The sequence below is a fragment of the Pecten maximus genome, chromosome 2, assembly GCF_902652985.1.
Source record: "Pecten maximus chromosome 2, xPecMax1.1, whole genome shotgun sequence".
NCBI lineage: Eukaryota > Metazoa > Mollusca > Bivalvia > Pectinida > Pectinidae > Pecten > Pecten maximus.
Genome location: NC_047016.1, coordinates 38,761,669 through 38,783,862, shown reverse-complemented (window position 1 = coordinate 38,783,862; position 22,194 = coordinate 38,761,669). Strand labels below are relative to the sequence as shown.

At 34.5% G+C, this 22,194-nt stretch overlaps 2 protein-coding genes across 2 annotated transcripts in view; one reads left to right on the top strand and one right to left on the bottom strand.

Annotated features, from left to right (window-relative positions):
- Positions 1-20,074, top strand: part of LOC117322022 (ER degradation-enhancing alpha-mannosidase-like protein 3) — a 26,923-nt gene extending 6,849 nt beyond the window's left edge. Inside the window, exons 9-22 of the mRNA XM_033876726.1 lie at positions 3,546-3,643; positions 3,899-4,024; positions 4,407-4,490; positions 4,869-4,952; positions 5,236-5,360; positions 6,034-6,196; positions 6,644-6,852; positions 7,288-7,426; positions 7,773-7,854; positions 8,382-8,491; positions 9,249-9,368; positions 10,271-10,316; positions 10,582-10,761; positions 12,174-20,074. Coding sequence (XP_033732617.1) covers positions 3,546-3,643; positions 3,899-4,024; positions 4,407-4,490; positions 4,869-4,952; positions 5,236-5,360; positions 6,034-6,196; positions 6,644-6,852; positions 7,288-7,426; positions 7,773-7,854; positions 8,382-8,491; positions 9,249-9,368; positions 10,271-10,316; positions 10,582-10,761; positions 12,174-13,303 — 2,696 coding nt within the window. The 3' untranslated portion in view covers positions 13,304-20,074. The remainder of the gene's footprint in view (positions 1-3,545; positions 3,644-3,898; positions 4,025-4,406; positions 4,491-4,868; positions 4,953-5,235; positions 5,361-6,033; positions 6,197-6,643; positions 6,853-7,287; positions 7,427-7,772; positions 7,855-8,381; positions 8,492-9,248; positions 9,369-10,270; positions 10,317-10,581; positions 10,762-12,173) is intronic.
- The window catches only part of LOC117322023 (anaphase-promoting complex subunit 5-like), a 19,961-nt gene continuing 17,276 nt past the window's right edge, over positions 19,510-22,194 (bottom strand). Inside the window, exons 16-18 of the mRNA XM_033876727.1 lie at positions 21,815-21,962; positions 21,319-21,481; positions 19,510-20,528 (exon numbers count right to left, since the gene is read on the bottom strand). Of these exons, the coding sequence (XP_033732618.1) occupies positions 20,314-20,528; positions 21,319-21,481; positions 21,815-21,962 (526 nt within the window). The 3' untranslated portion in view covers positions 19,510-20,313. The remainder of the gene's footprint in view (positions 20,529-21,318; positions 21,482-21,814; positions 21,963-22,194) is intronic.

The following is a 22,194-nucleotide window of genomic DNA, read 5'->3' as shown; positions in this document are numbered from 1 at the left end:
TATCTTACAGTAATGTTACATTATATAGCAACAGGAAAAAGTTCTCTCAGCCCAGTAATCTGGTTGAATGACCAAACTCCAAATACTGGTTATAAAAATTATACTTTGTTCCATGGTATGTTCAATTATAATACCTTAATTACATTTCTACCACTTCAAAAATATTTTGATGTGATGGGAGTTGGCAATTCCAAAGGAATGCAGCATTACTGAAATTACTGTGGGAAAAAAAGGACTTTCCAGTAATCATTTGACATCATGATGTCTCCTAGTTGTGTCGTGGGAGTTATAATTATGTATGATATCAGATCAGTTCAGTGAAATTTGTTTCCATTTTAATTCAAATCAGTCCCTGTGTTGGATGATTGGTGTGAATTAGCTATGCTCTATCTGTTTTACAGAGAGTGGTGTTGGTTGATAGCTATGTTCTATCTGTTTTACAGAGAGTGGTGTTGGTTGATAGCTATGTTCTATCTGTTTTACAGAGAGTGGTGTTGGTTGATAGCTATGTTCTATCTGTTTTACAGAGAGTGGTGTTGGTTGATAGCTATGTTCTATCTGTTTTACAGAGAGTGGTGTTGGTTGATAGCTATGTTCTATCTGTTTTACAGAGAGTGGTGTTGGTTGATAGCTATGTTCTATCTGTTTTACAGAGAGTGGTGTTGGTGAATCTGTTTTACAGAGAGTGGTGTTGTTGATAGCTATGTTCTATCTGTTTTACAGAGAGTGGTGTTGGTTGATAGCTATGTTCTATCTGTTTTACAGAGAGTGGTGTTGGTTGATAGCTATGTTCTATCTGTTTTACAGAGAGTGGTGTTGGTTGATAGCTATGTTCTATCTGTTTTACAGAGAGTGGTGTTGGTTGATAGCTATGTTCTATCTGTTTTACAGAGAGTGGTGTTGGTTGATAGCTATGTTCTATCTGTTTTACAGAGAGTGGTGTTGGTTGATAGCTATGTTCTATCTGTTTTACAGAGAGTGGTGTTGGTTGATAGCTATGTTCTATCTGTTTTACAGAGAGTGGTGTTGGTTGATAGCTATGTTCTATCTGTTTTACAGAGAGTGGTGTTGGTTGATAGCTATGTTCTATCTGTTTTACAGAGAGTGGTGTTGGTTGATAGCTATGTTCTATCTGTTTTACAGAGAGTGGTGTTGGTTGATAGCTATGTTCTATCTGTTTTACAGAGAGTGGTGTTGGTTGATAGGCTATGTTCTATCTGTTTTACAGAGAGTGGTGTTGGTTGATAGCTATGTTCTATCTGTTTTACAGAGAGTGGTGTTGGTTGATAGCTATGTTCTATCTGTTTTACAGAGAGTGGTGTTGGTTGATAGCTATGTTCTATCTGTTTTACAGAGAGTGGTGTTGGTTGATAGCTATGTTCTATCTGTTTTACAGAGAGTGGTGTTGGTTGATAGCTATGTCTATCTGTTTTACAGAGAGTGGTGTTGGTTGATAGCTATGTTCTATCTGTTTTACAGAGAGTGGTGTTGGTTGATAGCTATGTTCTATCTGTTTTACAGAGAGTGGTGTTGGTTGATAGCTACATGTATGTTCTATCTGTTTTACAGAGAGTGGTGTTGGTTGATAGCTATGTTCTATCTGTTTTACAGAGAGTGGTGTTGGTTGATAGCTATGTTCTATCTGTTTTACAGAGAGTGGTGTTGGTTGATAGCTATGTTCTATCTGTTTTACAGAGAGTGGTGTTGGTTGATAGCTATGTTCTATCTGTTTTACAGAGAGTGGTGTTGGTTGATAGCTATGTTCTATCTGTTTAATAGGAGAGTGGTGTTGGTTGGTAGCTATGTTCTATCTGTTTTACAGAGAGTGGTGTTGGTTGGTAGCTATGTTCTATCTGTTTTACAGAGAGTGGTGTTGGTTGGTAGCTATGTTCTATCTGTTTTACAGAGAGTGGTGTTGGTTGGTAGCATGATCTATCTGGTTTTACAGAGAGTGGTGTTTGGTGGATAGCTATTTTCTATCTGTTTTACAGAGAGTGGTGTTGGTTGATAGCTATGTTCTATCTGTTTTACAGAGAGTGGTGTTGGTTGGTAGCTATGTTCTATCTGTTTTACAGAGAGTGGTGTTGGTTGGTAGCTATGTTCTATCTGTTTTACAGAGAGTGGTGTTGGTTGATAGCTATGTTCTATCTGTTTTACAGAGAGTGGTGTGGTTGATAGCTATGTTCTATCTGTTTTACAGAGAGTGGTGTTGGTTGATAGCTATGTTCTATCTGTTTTACAGAGAGTGGTGTTGGTTGATAGCTATGTTCTATCTGTTTTACAGAGAGTGGTGTTGGTTGATAGCTATGTTCTATCTGTTTTACAGAGAGTGGTGTTGGTTGATAGCTATGTTCTATCTGTTTTACAGAGAGTGGTGTTGGTTGATAGCTATGTTCTATCTGTTTTACAGAGAGTGGTGTTGGTTGATAGCTATGTTCTATCTGTTTTACAGAGAGTGGTGTTGGTTGATAGCTATGTTCTATCTGTTTTACAGAGAGTGGTGTTGGTGTGATAGCTATGTTCTATCTGTTTTACAGAGAGTGGTGTTGGTTGATAGCTATGTTCTATCTGTTTTACAGAGAGTGGTGTTGGTTGATAGCTATGTTCTATCTGTTTTACAGAGAGTGGTGTTGGTTGATAGCTATGTTCTATCTGTTTTACAGAGAGTGGTGTTGGTTGATAGCTATGTTCTATCTGTTTTACAGAGAGTGGTGTTGGTTGATAGCTATGTTCTATCTGTTTTACAGAGAGTGGTGTTGGTTGATAGCTATGTTCTATCTGTTTTACAGAGAGTGGTGTTGGTTGATAGCTATGTTCTATCTGTTTTACAGAGAGTGGTGTTGGTTGATAGCTATGTTCTATCTGTTTTACAGAGAGTGGTGTTGGTTGATAGCTATGTTCTATCTGTTTTACAGAGAGTGGTGTTGGTTGATAGCTATGTTCTATCTGTTTTACAGAGAGTGGTGTTGGTTGATAGCTATGTTCTATCTGTTTTACAGAGAGTGGTGTTGGTTGATAGCTATGTTCTATCTGTTTTACAGAGAGTGGTGTTGGTTGATAGCTATGTTCTATCTGTTTTACAGAGAGTGGTGTTGGTTGATAGCTATGTTCTATCTGTTTTACAGAGAGTGGTGTTGGTTGATAGCTATGTTCTATCTGTTTTACAGAGAGTGGTGTTGGTTGATAGCTATGTTCTATCTGTTTTACAGAGAGTGGTGTTGGTTGATAGCTATGTTCTATCTGTTTTACAGAGAGTGGTGTTGGTTGGTAGCTATGTTCTATCTGTTTTACAGAGAGTGGTGTTGGTTGATAGCTATGTTCTATCTGTTTTACAGAGAGTGGTGTTGGTTGATAGCTATGTTCTATCTGTTTTACAGAGAGTGGTGTTGGTTGATAGCTATGTTCTATCTGTTTTACAGAGAGTGGTGTTGGTTGATAGCTATGTTCTATCTGTTTTACAGAGAGTGGTGTTGGTTGATAGCTATGTTCTATCTGTTTTACAGAGAGTGGTGTTGGTTGATAGCTATGTTCTATCTGTTTTACAGAGAGTGGTGTTGGTGCGGGGATCGACTCCTACTATGAGTATGTACTGAAGGCATACATCTTACTGGGGGACGACACTTACCTCCAGCGATTCAACAAGGTTGGTTATAAACTATTGAGGTTACAAGAGTTGATTTTGGTCTGTCATTACTGTGCTTTGTCTGTTATTCTGAAGTTTTTATGTTCCTATAAATCCAGTGGCTTTTCTTCAGTTAAAGCATTGTCAGGCCAAAGGTGCATGCATTACAAAGCCCTTGATACCAAAACGTTACAAAGTCAGAATTTTTTTTTTAAATATGTAGAAATATGATTTGACTATTGATTGTTGTTAAACAGAACACTATTTGTGTTGTAGCACTATGACGCTGTGATGAAGTACATTAGTCAAGGACCAATGTTTGTGGATGTCCACATGCACAAACCTCAGTCTATATCCAGACATTTCATGGACTCACTGCTGGCTTTCTGGCCAGGTTTACAGGTAATACACAGCACTGATTCTTTATATAGTATATATTTACTGTACGGTAGATTATTGAAACATTTTATGAATTCTCAGGAAAATGTTTGCTTTTTTATGCATCAATATTCAGCAACATGTAGTAAATATATTGTATTTATTTACAAGATTATTCTTATAAACATTTTGATTTTAAATTAAAGGGAATACCGCTTAAAGACAATTTGTGGAAAAAAACTGTTTATTTTCATCTATCTTTCTTCTTTTCAAAAATAATATTTCATATGATTTCTGATATTCAATGGCAGTTTAAAAGCTTTGAGTAATGTATTACTGCTTCAAATCTAAAACAAATTTTAAATTTTCAGATCTATATATATATTATTTTGGCATTTGTTTACAGGTTCTAAAAGGTGACATAAAACCAGCCATGGAGACACATGAGATGTTGTACCAGATAATGCAGAAACACAACTTCTTACCAGAGGTATATTTACAGAAAATAATTGGAGGTGGCCTGGGTGCAAAAATGTAACATTAGTAATCATCATGGCTAGCATCTAAAAATAGAACATGTGATACACAGTCGATTGAGGGGATAAGATCAAGGATAGAGAGTAAAGTGGTGTCTGACCTCTCATTGCTTTAGTTGTAAAGCCTTGTAAAGATTATGTACCAGTTGTTGCTGTCTGCTTAATTAAAGCATTAACAATGTAGACCCGTCCTTGAATGACCTTAGCTGTTGATAGGACGTCACCTTATGTGACTCACTCACATGAAGAGTTCCAAAACAAAGCAAATTGTAACAAACTGTTATGAATCCAAACAATGGTTTTCATGTTTTTTTTTATCTTGATTATTGCAGGCTTTCACAACAGATTTCCGTGTCCACTGGGGACACCATCCATTGAGGCCTGAGTTTGTTGAATCCACATACTTCCTCTATAAGGTAAGTTATTGAATCCACATACTTCCTCTATAAGATAAGTTGTCGAATCCACATACTTCCTCTATAAGGTAAATTGTCGAATCCACATACTTCCTCTATAAGGTAAATTGTCGAATCCACATACTTCCTCTATAAGGTAAGTTGTCGAATCCACATACTTCCTCTATAAGGTAAGTTGTCAAATCCACATCTCATACTGTTGTTTGTTTACTTGCATCCTGGTGATTTATATTTCATCATCGAATGACATTTCAAAATTTTTCTTTTATTTTCGTCTGAACAGGCCACAGGAGATCCACACTACCTCAATGTAGGGAAGGAGGTGATCAACAACCTCGACACCTACGCCCGTGTCGACTGTGGCTTCGCTGCAATCAAGGATGTTACAACTGGAGTACATGAAGATCAGTGAGTTATGAAGATTCTTTCTGTAATTAAGCTAGTATTTAAATGAAAGGTTTCAAGTAAAAGATTTAATACTTTTTATAGTTTATATGTCACATTCAATTAAATGGTATTGCATTTATTAACATGGCTTTAAGCTGTTCAGGTAGTTTTCTTAAAAGGTCTGGGCATTTCTTTGTTTGAATAAAGTTTAGGTCATCGAGATTAAACTTAGTGGAAAATATTTATTTTTTCCAAATAGTAAAAGTTATAGTCTTTACATTAAAAAGGCTGTTTTACTCTCAAGATAAACCAAAGTTCTTCAAGTATTAAGTCCTGAAAGTTCTTAATTCGACCCGAAGTATCACTAATTACTTCAAAAACATACAGTATTTCTCCTGTACATTTCGGCGTTAACTTCATTACTTGTAGGCACAAACACTCGTATAATCATTGTTCTGATATAGATTTCATCAATAGAAATTGTGCATGTTTCTGATGTGCGAACGAAGGAATGCCCCTTTAAACTTTAAGAGAATGTTTATAGACAATGATTATTTCATTTTATACTGTGAAACAGCATTAAAATGACGTAGGACAATACACAGCAGTATAACAAGGTTTTACTGGACATATTTGAGAAAAAATTACCACTTTTCCTTTTCCTATTCACTGATAATGTGTTACGTATGTACAGGATGGATTCTTATGTACTGGCCGAGACGTTTAAATACCTCTACCTAATGTTCAGTGAGAAGTCTGAACGTGAACTAGATATAGATGATTACATATTCACCACAGAAGCTCACCTTCTACCTCTCACACTGTCTGTAACCAACATGACCTCCAGACTCCCAAAGGTAGGTGTAACATGTCAAGTGATATCAATTAAGACTCATTTTACATGTCAGTAGGATGATAGAATAATTTTAAAAATAATTTCAGAAATATTTAAAAAAAAAAAAAAAAAAAAAAAAATTATGAAAACAGTAATGAAATATAATGTCAAATTTTGATTTAAGGATTGTTAAAAAGATGTTAAATAGCCACACATGATATATATATATATAGCACCTTTCAATAAAAATTGAGAGTTAGGTAGTCCTGGTACAGAAGAACAAAACATATATTAAACTGCATCCTTCCAGGGGCCTCAAGGACCTAGGAAGCAACTGGAAACTCAAAAGAGGTCAAAAGATATGTTAAGCATATGTTTATATTGAGATTTAAATAAATGGTAAAAATAACATTACTGGTTTAAGTCTAAAATTTAAAACTCTCTGTGATTTGACTGGTTTTGTTATCAGGTAAGGAGTGAAGTGTACCAGGATATGGGAGATTTCAGCGAGAGTTTTGAGAGTATGTCCCACCATTCAGACCTTGAGTATGAAGAGGACAGTAGGTACCACACCTGTCCTAACCTCCAACATCTGTACCAGGGTACCAACAACTACGCCTTCAACCTTCGCTCCAAGGTCCAGAACATGGTCGGCAAATATAACATCAACACAAAGAAGCAAGTGTAGATAATCTAGCCAGAAGTCGCACATGTAGTAAAAATATGGAAAATTTATCATAAAAAACTTTTTTTTTAAATAAACAATTTTCTAGTTTCAATTATATGGCTCCAGTTATAAATATTCCTTAGCTTGAGGTAACTTTTTAACTTTTTCTATAGGAAAGCATAACAGAATTTAAGGAGTTCCGTAACTAGCATTTTGTTTCTTAAGTCTAATATCACATTCCTATGGATAATTTTAAGTAAGGAATATCCTTCAGATAAGGAATGTTAATATAAATGTGGCCATGTTAACTAAGTTTTCAAATTGTTGCTCAGTTAATTGAACTTTGTCTTCGTGAACAGAAATAATGTATAATAGGCAAATGAACACAATGTCCTCGGTGATAATTGATATTCACTAATATGTAATTTTGGTGTTTCTTTTTACAGGGATGGTCGTAAGCCACGTCTAAGGGCCGCTGACTTCATAGCTGGTAATAAAGCACAGCTAGAACTCCTGGTCATGATGGGGATAAAAATAGCAACAATGGCTGATGGACGAGTGCAACTGCTCCACACGGCAGGGGAGGTAATTCATGAAAAAATTAGTGCTGCATTTAAAGATTGAGAAATTATGTAATGGAAGATGAAGACATTGACCTGTTGAGGATGGGACAGAGTGAAATAGATCTTGGTAAACACATTTTAAACAGACTGTTTTAATCCTGACTATACGATTTCAATGATAGGTGTCAAAGGTGTACATGTCTGATTTAATGGTTACAGAGAAAGAAAAATGATAGAAATGGTAAAAATAATGCTGGTAATGTGTTGGTATGCAGACTTAAACAGCTGACCCATAAGTTTCCTGAATAAAAACATTATGTAAATAAATATAAACAGTACATATGCAGATCACTGTCTTGTGTTTATAGGCTGCAAGTCCAGAAGATGCTGAGGATGGGATGAAGTTTATGCAGGAGATGATTGAGCTGTCTCGTCACCAGCAACAAGAATGTAAGTCAGCTCCACTGTGTCTGTGAGGGAGAGGAAAGGCTGAACATTGGAAAATATATTGAAAATAGTCTTATGAAAGTTGTTTTGAATCAATGTGTAGTATTTAATTGAATGGTCCCTTAAATAATGATTGAACTTTTTACAAATCCAGCTGGATCACTTCTGCAAATTATAAAATTATAAAAATTTCTCCTCTAAAAAAATGTCAAGGTTATTTAAATTCCGGTTTTGTTAAAATATTAATATTAACTTTATAGATTTGGAGGGGGAAAGGGGTATGTGAGCTAATTTCAGCAGGTGCTCTTAACATATCAAATGTTAATGTGAAAATATGAAAAGTTGAGGGAGATGTGGCAGCTGTAGACACACTTGTATTCATTGCTACTTTGATGAGTTAGGTTTTAATATTTACTCGCCGCTTCAAAGATTTTATCCTGAACAACTAATTATAATGCTGTGATAGAGAAATACCACTTTGACATTTGTTATAATTTCTTTTCATTGTCTACAATTGTATCTGGTTACAGCTCAACATGACCCAATGATAGTACAGGTTCTCTCTGACCCTTACTTTGGATCACTGTCATTCAAAGCTGGACCTGCACAGTTTGGTTACAGTCTGAAAAGTAACCCTCCAGTAAGTATGCATTTTAATGGGTAGATTCCTGTTGAAACAGCTTTGTCACTCTTACTTAAATCTCTCTTGGTCTGTTTGTGGGTTCGGTCTCCTCAGTGAGGGATATCGATGTCACTGAGGAATGACTTTTAAAGATGGATGCAAATAACTTGCTACATAATTATGAGGTTCGCCACTTTTGAGGAGAATTGTATTACTGTAACATGAAATGTATCATTATGTAGTGTAGAATTTTAAGATTTAGTGATTGGCAATATTTATGGAATCCTTTTAATATTAGTTAGAAGGGGTTTTCAGCCAGTATGTCTCCTATCGTGTTCAAGGGAGGTATCTTGTTCTTTTGGATGTTGTTCTTGTTGTTCAATCTTGTTGAATGTTTTTAAGATATCATGCTGAAATTTCAGCATGCATCACCAAGAAGCAATGCAGTGTACTATAACTAGGTCACTGACCTTCATTTCAAGGTCAAAGATCGATTTAGTGCAAATTTTTTCCACCAAATTATGATTGCATTAACTGAAGTTTCTTATGTTTGTTTTCTATGGCAGCTATTATTAGTACCATAATTCATCATGACGCTAATCTGTTTAAATTCAGTGGAGTACGCCAAGTTATGTACGTTAACCATATGTCACAACAATGGCCATGCCTGTAGAGGATACAGATATATCATATTTAAAGTATTTGGAATGGATGGAAGTGTGTGAATGGAAAGATACATTGTTAAATAGTTGACATATTTTGTTCCATTTACCAGATCCAAGGAGTTGCTGTGAAAGCTGATCCATTCAATGCGTGTAGTAGTATTACCAACTTTGAGGAGGTGGAAGGGAACATCGCCATCATCGAGCGGGGCAGCTGTATGTTTGTGGACAAGGTAACATTGTTGGCCACTCATCAAACTCGTTCATTTACAGTGTGCAGTTTAGTTTTGTACATTCTAATGTTTTGGTTCCCAGGAAAACTGTCTGGCATAGTGAATTTTAGAATATTGATAGCAGATGATGACTTTATATATATATTAGCTCACCTACCCGAAGGGCAAGTGAGCTTATGCCTTGGTGCAGCGTGCCTTGTCTGTCTGTAGTCCGTCCGTCCATGATCACATGGGTTAAATAGACTAAAATATTTCTATGATTTATTTTCGATAACCAAAAGGTCCAGAGACCTGATATTTGGCTTTTTTTGTTCAGATGAATGACATTGACCATAATTTAAGTTTGAATGAGTTAAATTGGCCAAAATATTTAAAAGACACATTTTCAAATAACTGCCAGACCCTGAGATCTTATATATGGTCTCTGATACACTTGTGCTTAATTATGTTTATGTATAAAAAGGATGACTGGATAACAGGTGAGGGATTTGGGCCCATTGGGCCCTTGTTAAGGGGACACATGCTTGTTTAGGATGGGTTGTAATGTTAGTTCATACAAATGTTACCACATCTTGTTCTTGTTTTTGTGAAAAATTACAACTTGAGTCTAAAGCATTTCATGCCTAGGGGACAATGTTGTGACTTGATATTGGATTTGAATGTATTAAGACTAAATCATCTCATCATCTCTATCATATCAGTCAAAATACCCTATGTAAGGAAATGAACAACTATATATTTCAAAAAATATGATCCAATAATTTATAGCACATTTGATTCAGAATTCTTCCAAAAAATATCAAAAGAAATAAATTCCAATGTATATAATTTAGTATTATAAATATTGTGAATAAAACAATAAATCACCTTTAAGTTAAAAGTTTCAAATTGCATCTTTTCAGGCAAGACAGCTGCAAAAAGCAGGAGCTAGAGGGAGCATTGTTATAGGTATGTAATTACATCAATACTATTTCCAAGATATCATAACAACTTTAACTTTGTTTTCTACTCCATGTCCTGAATAGACATTATGTGTTTATTACCCCTAGAGCTGCTTTCTCTGTAAAATTCTCTTTTTATTGTCAGCTGCTATTGCCGTAAAAATAAACTCAATGTTCAATGTCTTATTTTAGCCTGTTGCTAGTCTATTGTTTTACTTTTCAGAATCTGTACATAAGTAAATTCTGAGATAATCACATATTACCTTTTTCAGACAATACCGAGGGGAGCTCCAGTGAAAGCCATGCCCTGTTTGCCATGTCTGGGGATGGCCAGCAGGATGTGGAAATTCCACTTGTGTTTTTGTTCCACAAGGAAGGACAGACAGTCTTAAAACTTCTTCAAGAGTTTCCCGACCTTGAAGTTCTTCTAGGGGAGCGTGAAATGAATTCAGGTGAGCATGGCTTGTACCTCATCATTGATTTTCTAGCTAAACAGGCCATGTATCTGGTGTACCTCATATTGGTGAACTTTGATAATTTACCACTTCAGCAAATAATGAATTAAAATGGACAAATCTTTAATATATCATAGATTTTAAAATTTATTACTTTTGCACCTCCCCTTTTATATGTAAATATTAAACATGTGCCATTGATTTGCTGCTTTTTTGTAACATTCATAACTGATGTCAAGGTCACCCAATGGGATGATATATTGAAATGTCTGGTGGGGTATACAGAGATGCTTTAATAGTGGAGTTTGCCTTATCTCCAACAGCATAATGGTAACAAATATACCATGATTGAGATCTAATGATCCATAGATATTTTATATGACCATTTAGAATATTCGCTTTTTTATTCTCAATTCTTACATGTCCCCATTTTCGTTTAGGAGAATATCATTTAGATGGGCAACTTGACTTATATGTGTACTCTTAACTCATGTTTGTATATATTTGCTGTTGTTTCGATTTTGAATTGTCCAAAGCATGAACACGAAAATGTACCTCATATTTTGGCTTGTTTATGTTCAAGTAAGGGAAGAAAATGTCAAGAATTTTCATTGCACTTATCTTCATGATATTTACCTTCAAACACTATTAAAGTCATTGACAACCTGTTTTAATTTTGAAGTAAAATTGTAACAAAAAAATTTGCTTTCCTGTGGGTCAAACTTGAAGCTTAAATTATTGATGAACAGTTTAAATGATTGTAGAAACAGAAGCAAAAAACAGAGACAACATATGCTCTTTGATGAGAAATACTGTAGATTATTCCTATTTTGTGTTATTTTATTTTTGGCTTGCACTCAAAATAGTACCAGTAGGTGTAGAAACACACAATCTTGAAATTCATAATTTGCAAATATAAAGTGATCTACATTACATACACTGTATATTATATAGAGGCTTATTTACATAACATACACTGTATTATATAGAGACCTATTTACATAACATACACTGTATTATATAGAGGCTTATTTACATAACATACACTGTATATTATATAGAGGCTTATTTACATAACATACACTGTATTATATAGAGGCTTATTTACATAACATACACTATATTATATAGAGGCATACCTACATCACATACACTGTATATTATATAGAGACTATCTACATCACATACACTGTATAGTATATAGAGACATATCTACAATACATACACTGTATAGTATATAGAGACATATCTACAATACATACACTGTATAGTATATAGAGACATACCTACATTATATAGAGGCATACCTACATCACATACACTGTATATTATATAGAGACTATCTACATCACATACAATGTATATTATATAGAAGCATATCTACATTACATACACTTTATATTTTACAGAGGCGTTTCTACCCAAGGAGCCACCATCGGTGATAGAACAGGAACTGGAAGCTAATGGTCCCACATGTGGAGGCAGCACTGACAAGAAAGCTGCTCCTAAGGAGACTGATGAACCAGATGTTGTACAAACACCACAAGCAAAGGACACTCGGAAACCTAGCAAACATCGCATACACATACGGGAAACAAGGGAAAGTAGCACGTACAGACTTCCGACAAGTAGCGGACATGTTCAGCTCGTGGTGGATGTAGGACGGACTGTTAACAAGCCTCAGCATCCAAAGATTGTTGATAGAGATGTTATACAAATGAAACATCTATCAGATGGTACTAAACAAATTGTTTTTAAGCTTGATGATCTGGCATCTTCTAAAGTACCAACAACGAAGCCAGAACTCAACCAAATATACGTTAGTGTTGTCCAGGTGTTGCAGCAAAGGACAAACTTTGAAACTTTAAGCAATCAAGCGGATTATCTTATATCAATAGCCAGATTATTAGAGGCAGCTTATTTTGGTTTTCAAGTACATGATGCTAATGATAATTCTCAGGAAATGTTTGATAAATTAGCCGGATTGTTAGTGATAAAACCTTTAAAATCGCATGACAAATCAAGTGATGACATTGTGCAGGAAAAACTCCCAAAAATACAACATGAATTTAGTCATTATGCATCTGAAGAAGACTTTGTGGAAGAAAAAACTGGTAAAATGAAAGAAAAAACTGGTAAGCATAAAAAACTTCATGCTAAAATAAATACATTAGAGGAAATAATCACAATAACGGAGGAAGAAGAGGAAGATTCGGACTCGTCCCAGCTCGCTGGACAAGCTAGGGATGGAACCTCAACATTCCAAGAAAACGAAGTCCAAGGAAGTGAGAGAGGTAGCAATGAGGAGGAATTTTCTCAAAGTGACAACATTATAACAAATGAGGAGACTTCTCAAAGTGATTTTCAGGTCGATAAAAGTACTTTTGGACCAGATGTACCTGTCCCTGTCTTAGAGCCAAAGAAAGATCATAATATACATATACCTGTAATTCAATCAACAATCACATCTCAGAATAAAAAAGAACGGAAAGGCGAGAAAGAAGACACTGGTAACATGAATGAACGAGACGAATTATGATACCAAGATTTTTTACAGTAATTCTAAGGTCCCTTAACTGTTTAATGACTTGTGTATGTCCCAAAATTCTATATATTATGATTATATACCGTAATAATTATTTTTACAATCTTGGATTGGAAATATCAAGGTAGATTTTAAGTACATGTAATTGTATTCTAAAAGAAAAATTTTCAGGATAAGCCTAGTGATAATTTTGTTGAATGAAAAAAGTGAATAATTTTATAATATTATTATAAATTATGTAGTATATATGACGACTAATATTGGCAGAAATGTATACATACGTGATTATGCATATATTATATATTAGTAATTTTCCCATAAATGTTCCCAAAATCTATTGTTAAAACCTAAATATTTTAGTATTTACATTTTTCCATACACTGTAAGTGCTTCCAAATTACTTGAAAAGTTTTCCATTTATCATTGAAGTAGCTGAAATGATTCCAGGAAATTTATTGATAGGATTATAGATATAGTTCATGTGATCAATAGAATCTTTCATGGGTCTGTTCCTATCAACATTTGTGTAAGAGTATGTTTGGTCAGTGTGAGGCTTGTTGTTGGTTGAGATATCCTTGTCCTAGGAACAGATCCATGTGGAATTATTTTTATCACAAATATGTACTTTTAATTAATTTAGTAGTATTTAAATTCATATTAATCTTCGTCCACAAAACCCTAGGGTTGAGATGGGGGATACCTCATTCACAACAAATGAGTGGCATCATGCCATCAGTGCAATATGATGTCACATCACCAGTTCATTGATATTATATTGTGGTGAGTGCCACCTGTCATTGTCTACCCCATGCGAGATAGAATTATTTCTTCTGTAGCGAATGATAGGATCACTCTGTGAAGTATGTGAGAAAACTGTTTGTGTATGTTATTGAATATCTACTGAAACATGAAGTTATGTGAGAAAACTGTTTGTGTATGTTATTGAATATCTACTGAAACATGAAGTTATGTGAGAAAACTGTTTCTGTATGTTATTGAATATCTACTGAAACTGATTATTGAAATATTTTGTTCGGGAAACCTTATAAGAAATATATCCTGTCATGATTCAGTGAGACTTCTTATCTTTAGTAGTTAAATGTTCTTGTAATGAGTAAATGTTAAATCTCTTTTGAACAAAGTTATAACACTTTTTGGTAGTGGATGTGTAATCTCCCATTTGATATTTCGGAGATGTATTTTTTTATGAAAAAGTAGTAGGTTTCTACTGATTTTCTGAAAAAACAATTCATATGATCCAAAAAAGGTTGTTATTTTTTTACTGTATCAGAAAAGTTTCCAAAACGCTACCAGTTAAGATGTTTGATAAAGTGATCAAACTATTTTCAGTTTTTCATGCTTCAGTAAACTAGCTGTATCAAATTTTACAGCAAAGAAAGCCTCCTCACCACTTTCGATCATTTTTTTTTTCACCTGGGGAGGGAGCTTACTTGCTGTGAATTATTTCGTCTTTGGGAACTACATCTTAGTCAAAGTTCACTTTCATACCTAGTACATGTAGTTGGTCTCAATCAACCACAAGGAATAACAATGTTTGTGTTTGATTAAACATTTTGTGTTATCCATGGTTAATCCACGATTATGATGTATAAAATTAGACTAGTCTTGTATAAACACGTAGTATTGTATAGTCACATGGACATGGTACAGCTTATAGATATATCGTAATGGGATTTGGAAACTTAACAAACAGTATGCTAACCTCACAAATCAACCTGTATCATCTCAGTATTTGATATAGCTAAGGTAACAAAAATACATGTACTTTAAAACACCACTTTGAAAGTCTTTCTTAAATGCAATGCTATGTTTTTCAAGCTAATGGTGTTGGTATACTCCATCTCAATCTAATTAAAATTAGACTTGTTATTTCCGCTCCAATACTCTACGATACACTGCAATACAAGATCTTGTATTGCAGTGTATCATAGAGGAGTGGAAATCACAAGTATAATGTTAATTAGATTGACTCCATATTCGCGTGTTTACGAAGTAAATATTATGTACACATTGATCTGGTAGTAACATATATATATATATATATTGTTGATTTTGTGATTGAAGATTTTTACCTGCATGTATCTGTGAACGATGATGTGCTGTGTCTTATGAATATTCATGAAGTCATGTGAACTTAATTGTTTTATTAGATGTTTAGACATAATTATTGGTCAAAATGCAGTGCTAGTATAAATGTACGTTTGGTGCAGCCATAAAAGCAAGTTTTGATAATAACTTTTGGCCAACACTTGATAATCTTGCTCAACATTTCTTTTTGAACAAGCTAGGTGTATATAGTCAAATATTATGATGGAACCTTGTTGGTCCAGAAATTTGCTTCGGGTGCTGATTTACAATTAATGAAAACTTCAAATATGTTCATTTTTTTTTATTCCTGAACTAACAAGGTTTCTGTTAAATTGATTTTTCTTATGTGTGTTAGATTTTGTGATGTGCATGCTTTTTGAATGTTGTGCTCATTCACAGCATAACTGAAGCGTAACTGTGATCCTAGTACAATGTACCAGTGAGTTTATGATTATAGTGACATCGGCATTACCCATAAGTCTTATTGTTGGGTATGCTTCACTTAATGTGTATTTTGTTTTATGTTAATCTTGAGCACAAATCTTTAATTAAAATCTTATAAAATAGGTAATACCACTTAACCAGCTTGTGTGGAGCAGAATAAACATCCATTTTGCACTTTCTAATTTAAAACATATATATATACCTACTTGCTGTTAAATATATATAATTCGTATAAAATATGTCTGCATTTGTATTGTCCTTACTTGTAAATATGATTGATTACAGTTTTCTCCAGTGATATCCTATTATTTTCTATGTTATATATTCCAACTTTAAAAATAATTGGGTTCCCTCTAATTTCACAATAACTGAAGTGATACTTGGATGAAATGATTTACGGACAGAATACTGTGTTGTACAGTAGTTATTAAATTTCATTGGACTAACATTTCACTGTTGTCCCAGTCTGAACTAGATTGCGGGTATTAAATTTCAGCCTTGTAAACACTCTGCAGAAAACATTTCTATTATACATTTGTTTGTGTTTTCGTGAACATAACGAAATTAAATCCCCCTGAATATCACAAACTATACAGTATCCTCTTGACTAAAGTTCTAATGGGTATTGTGTAATGTACATGTGGTTTTGAAGAAATCTAGCATAAATCTTTAACCAGTAACATGACTAGTTATGCCTTGTACCACACATATTATATAAGGTATCTTACCTACATGTACTTAAATATATTTTTACTGAAAAAAGAAAAAATCCTTCATCATACTTATCTGCAAATAAGCCCCTGCCTACAAATAAGCCCCCCCCCCCCCCCCCCCCCCCCCATCTTTTTAAAATCCTCAATTTTAAAATAGCACCAAAAAATATTCCCCCACCCCATGGTAATATCCAGATGTACTTTATATGTAAAGTAACAAATTGATTGATAAATACATATAAAGCCTCCATGATGTAAGATTTTGATTAAAGTAACAATATTTTACAGTCATATTAATTTGTAAGTGTAACAATAATGAAAATAAAGACTGCATGTCCTCAAAGTTTTGGTGTTAAAAATACACTTGTAATGTTTGAACAGTTCAAAGATGTTAGAGCTAACATATATATAAACACACTTGAGATTCATAACATTAAATTTACAGTAACAAAAGCTAAGTGAGGGTCCTAATCATGGCATCCCTTTCCTTCTTATCTGTTCCATAGGTTGACAAGTCCCTACATCCTATGACAAAGCATACATATTTACTATGGCAGACATAAATGGCTATCTGTGGATATTGAGAGCCTTTCACAACATATCAGCTTAATTATATTGGAAGTTGTTCAGGTTAGGTTTACATGGGTTGTCTTAAATCGGATACTTCAATCGAAACCTATTTGTACTGTGTGTCAATGTATTCTCGTATATTGTAGATTTTTCATCAAAATTTTAGTAATAGCTTTTCCCCTGTACAATAGTTTTCAATGCATACCTGCCTATAGTATGTTTGCCTGCCAGTGTTTGCTTTTAAATGCTTTATACATTTAAACTATGTATCTTTTAAGTAGTTTATGCCATAAAATTTCAGTGATCATGTTAATGTTTATTTTCTCAAAAAAAAGAGAGAGAAAGTCTATGCCAGAAACCTGAATTATTACCTCGTCCCATGCTTTGTGTTGATTTTTTTTATTGATTTAATGGAACGTATGTATTTTTGGTTATCAATCCTTAAGAAATGTTTCTGAAATGTTGACTGGAAAATCTTACCTGGATACAAGCCTGTACCTATGTAATCCTGGTACTGGCTACAATATACTGCTCGGCTAGAAAGAACTTCTCTTTATCTCCATTGCTTGAGCATAAGACTAGTAAGCCAGAGGTCCGGGCCTGATCCCAAGTGGACCATTGAAATGAGTTTAAATGATTAATTGGTTGGGTGACTCAGTAGTAACACACTCTTCTTTCACCTAGGCGGCCGGGGTTCGATTCCCTGATCAGATATGAAAAGGTATGGGGTCACCTGCCCGACATCATGAGTTTTCTCCGGGCACTCTTGTTTCTTCCGACACTAAGACCTCTCATGCACTTCCAGCCGAGCCAACAAGAGTGATTAATATAAGATGATAGAACTTGTTTGACAATTGTTGTAAAGTAAATAAAGTTTACAAATTAGAATAAAGAGACCATGACCTCTGATACACCTAAAAACACAACTACCAGTATGCTAGTTTTCAATAGTTAAACAAAACTTAAAATTACTCGCAAAAAACCCCCCCAAAAAAACCAGTAGAGCATTATGCCAAAAATTAGATACAATGTATACAAAATGTACTTATATGTATCAGGTATATGCTATATTTGTGACCAGAACACAGGTTCAATATCAAATGTGGAACAGAGTTAACATCACCTTTTCAATTGTTGTGCTTTGAGCTTCCATGAATAAGATGTTGCTAATGTAGAAGGCTTTATATTATCCCATCAATGTAGTTTACAACGAAAGCTGATTGAATTTTGATCTATTCTACCTTTTAGTTTAGCTAGACTTAGTGTGTTCTCATTATAGAAGGATGAGTTTGTTTAATCTCACAATGTGTTCATACAGTTGTTTTACAATTTGTTAGGTATATTTGTTTAATATCCATTCTACAGGAGCCTGAAAATCAATTTGGTAGTCCTACTAATAAGATATTTGTACCATCATCTACAAATGGTCAACACTTGTAATTTGTATTCACCAAAAACAGTTTTAACAAAACAAGACTGGCAGCTGGCTGTTCTAATTATATCTGCTTACATATTAAACTGATCGCTTGCATATCATTTAATCAAAGCGGTTATAATTATCTCGCAATAATCTAGCTTATTAAAAAGAAAAATATATTATTAGCCAGCTCAGGGAACGGAAATGCATGTCTCATACACCGCAAGTATCCTAGCTATAGGCATTAATGAATGCCATATAAAGTCCGATATTTACTATGAGGTGACCCTTATAGACAGGTATTGAATGTTTATAAACGACAAATATAAGACCTTTGTAGCAAGTTTTAATATGTTAAGCGAGCAATTTAAAATAACTCGTTCTACAGAATGTTTTCGTCCAAGCTGTAATTTCTTGACCACTGCCAAGATAAAATTGATTTTGTTCAAACATTTTTAACTTGGTTATACATGAAAGGTACTTGCCAATTTATTTTTTTGTACCGTACAAGAGTATGCTTTTTAATCAATCAGTTTAATTTCTGAGAAGAAACTAATAAAACCACTTTTCCAATCACAAGCACCATATTCAAACCCCTAAATATTAAAGTACATTGTATATCAAAACATTTTCAATGAAGATGCATATATTTTGCCCCAATTTATTTATTTCTTTGTTGTTTGTAAATCTCTGTTGTTATTTAACCAAATGAAAGATTTAGTTGCTGTAAGAAAGAAAATATTCATACATTATTGTTTCAAGTCTGTTTAGCAATGCAAGTTGTTATAAAAAGTATTCAATATGTTTGTATCCATCAAGCAATTATGTTTTGTCAGTAGTCCTTGTAGAATCTGAGACAAAGTGTTCACAAATATTTCAAAACTTACAGGGCAATCTACTGTATTTTGTTGTTGTTAATTTTTTTTTTTTTTTGTGTGAAGCTTTTCCTCTGATTTTTTTTTACACACCTATGCCATATATTGATGTTACGAACAGAACTATATTGTTATGTGTTGATAGCTGGAATGTATGTTGAAGAGAAAGGAAAGTTGTTTGATTATTTCTTGAAATGAATGGTTATTGGGGCATCCAGAAAGTACTTTTAAATTAAAAAATAATTCTTCATTAATTGAAGTTTTTGAAAGCTAACTGAATTCTCAAACATCAAGGAGAGATTTGATTCATCTCCGAGTCTAGCCAGGAGTTGGGCCTCACCGTTACTGGCTCGTACAGACTGCTACTAATTGCGGAGTACTCTGGTAAAATATTGTATATTGTAAATGTACATATTTAGCGCTGTTCTTATTTCGGCGCTTTTCGCATAGAAAGCCTTCCGCTTAATTAGATTTTGCCCAGAAATTTGGGTGCTAAAATAAATCTGTTTACACTATTTTTCCCTACTTCTTGATGCCTCAATGGGTGAGAGTCAGTGTGATCTAATATTTGTCTGAAATATAAAAACTATTGAACTCAATATTATGACATCATGAAAAATAAAAGAATTTAACAGATAAATTATTTTCTTGTTTTTATTTTCTCTTAACCATTTTCATAAATTTTTAGAAAAAGTCTTCATAATCAGGAGGCCATGTTTTTTTACACACTTTTGAATGTAAACAAGGATCCAGCTCCAGGAGAAAAGATGTTTGTAGTTCTTGTAATGTACTGCACCCACCCAACCCCAGAAAAAAGTCTTTGATGATGTGAAAATCCAGGAATGAAGGTAAATGCTGATACAATGTCATTTCCTATCATAATGCATTGACTATGACTCTGTTTTGTGTAGGATACTGGAGGTCTAACTGTCGGAACTGATAGGCACACTTGTTACGCTCCGACGTATATCCCAGTTCATTGTACAGTCTGGCTAGGTAATACGTAGCATCCTTCACTCGTAATGACGCATCAATTTTCTTAAACTTCTCTATCACAGTAGTGGCAATCATGTTGACGGCTAGCAGCAACGCTGTAACAGAAAAGATATTTACAGTTTTTTGAAAAATTTTCATGCATGTGTATCAGAAATTATTTGGCATGCCAGAACCTTTTACTGCGAGCAGGTATGTGGTAACTATTGACGAGTGTAGACTTCTTACAATGATCTGTCGGTAGTACTAGTATTTTCAGACCAGAGGTTTGGGAAGTATACTTCATGTGTTCCTGTGGAAGACCATGCCCAGAATTGTCAGCTGTACTATATATCACAGTTTGTGGTCTGTCTGTTAATACGTTACTCCAGAGCATTTATTTTACTCCATGTAGGATCATATGAGCTTTATACACTAGCAGTATTATTTAAAAAGTATCTGGTAAATTGTACACGTACATGCGTTATTCTGTTGAACCAGACTTGTTGAATCTTTCCCTGGATTTGGGCAAAACTTTGGTGATAAAAAAAAAAAGGGATGAAATATTGAGGTAAAGGATTTTCTTTATTTTTCAGTGTATTTTACCTGGATTATGCAAACTATCTATACCTTGTCCCAAAAATCGGAAAAGAGAGGGGGGTTATTACCAAATATAAGTCAAATTCAAAAAGACTGCATTGGAAGAGGATGGGCTTATTACAGAGCAGGGGCTTACTGCATTGAGATATGGTACCCTGCTGTGGTTGCAGTATCACTTTGTGAAATCTGGAACAGTGATTGTAACCCATGGGTCAGATAGAATTTTACATGTCATTGACTAGTGGACACGATGATTCCCAATCAAGTAGTAATAGACAATTGTGGCTATATGACTATATTTAGACATACCTGTTTTGCGTTCCTTTGGGGGACTATTTGAATTGGCAGCTACCTGACAGCGGGCATAGCAGTACATAGTACGAGCCTGGTCATACACACTACCATGGGACAGAATCTGGACCATCTGTGTGTGCAACAGCTTGAGGGCCTGCTCTGGCAGCTTCATCTGAAACTGGGTCCAGAACATACACATTATACATCAAACCCTATATCATCCAGGATGTCACTATGCACTCAACTCTAATATTAACTTGCACTTGTATAATGATCATTGTTGTGTTACTTTTTTTTTCTTGATAAATATATTGGGATAATCTTCAAAACTATTGTTATAGGCAAGACATGGTTTGATATAGAGTACTATTAATATAACAATACCACAATTTAACAACAAATTTTAATACCCATATTTATCAAACGAATGTCTGAAGAAAGGTGAGAAGTGTAATCTAAAACAGGCCATGGATCAGAGTTCACTAACAGGAGGGTGATATACTCAGCCTACCTGGACGAAGGCCAGGTGTACTGTAGCAATAGCAATGATGTACTGGAGGTGGTGCTCTTTAGCGTGGGTGAGACAGTCGAGGACGTGAGACAGAGCTGAAGTGTGGTTTCCTGTTTGTATATAGAGCTCAGCCAATGTCAGTAGCACTCTGAAATACAACATAAATATACTTAAGTACAGCATAACACAGTGAAGTACAACTCCACATACTGAAGTACAACACAACATACTGAAATACAACTCCACTTACTGAAGTACAACACAACACAGTGAAATACAACTCCACAAACTGAGTACAACACAACACAGTGAAGTACAACTCCACATACTGAAGTACAACACAACACAGTGAAATACAACTCCACATACTGAAGTACAAC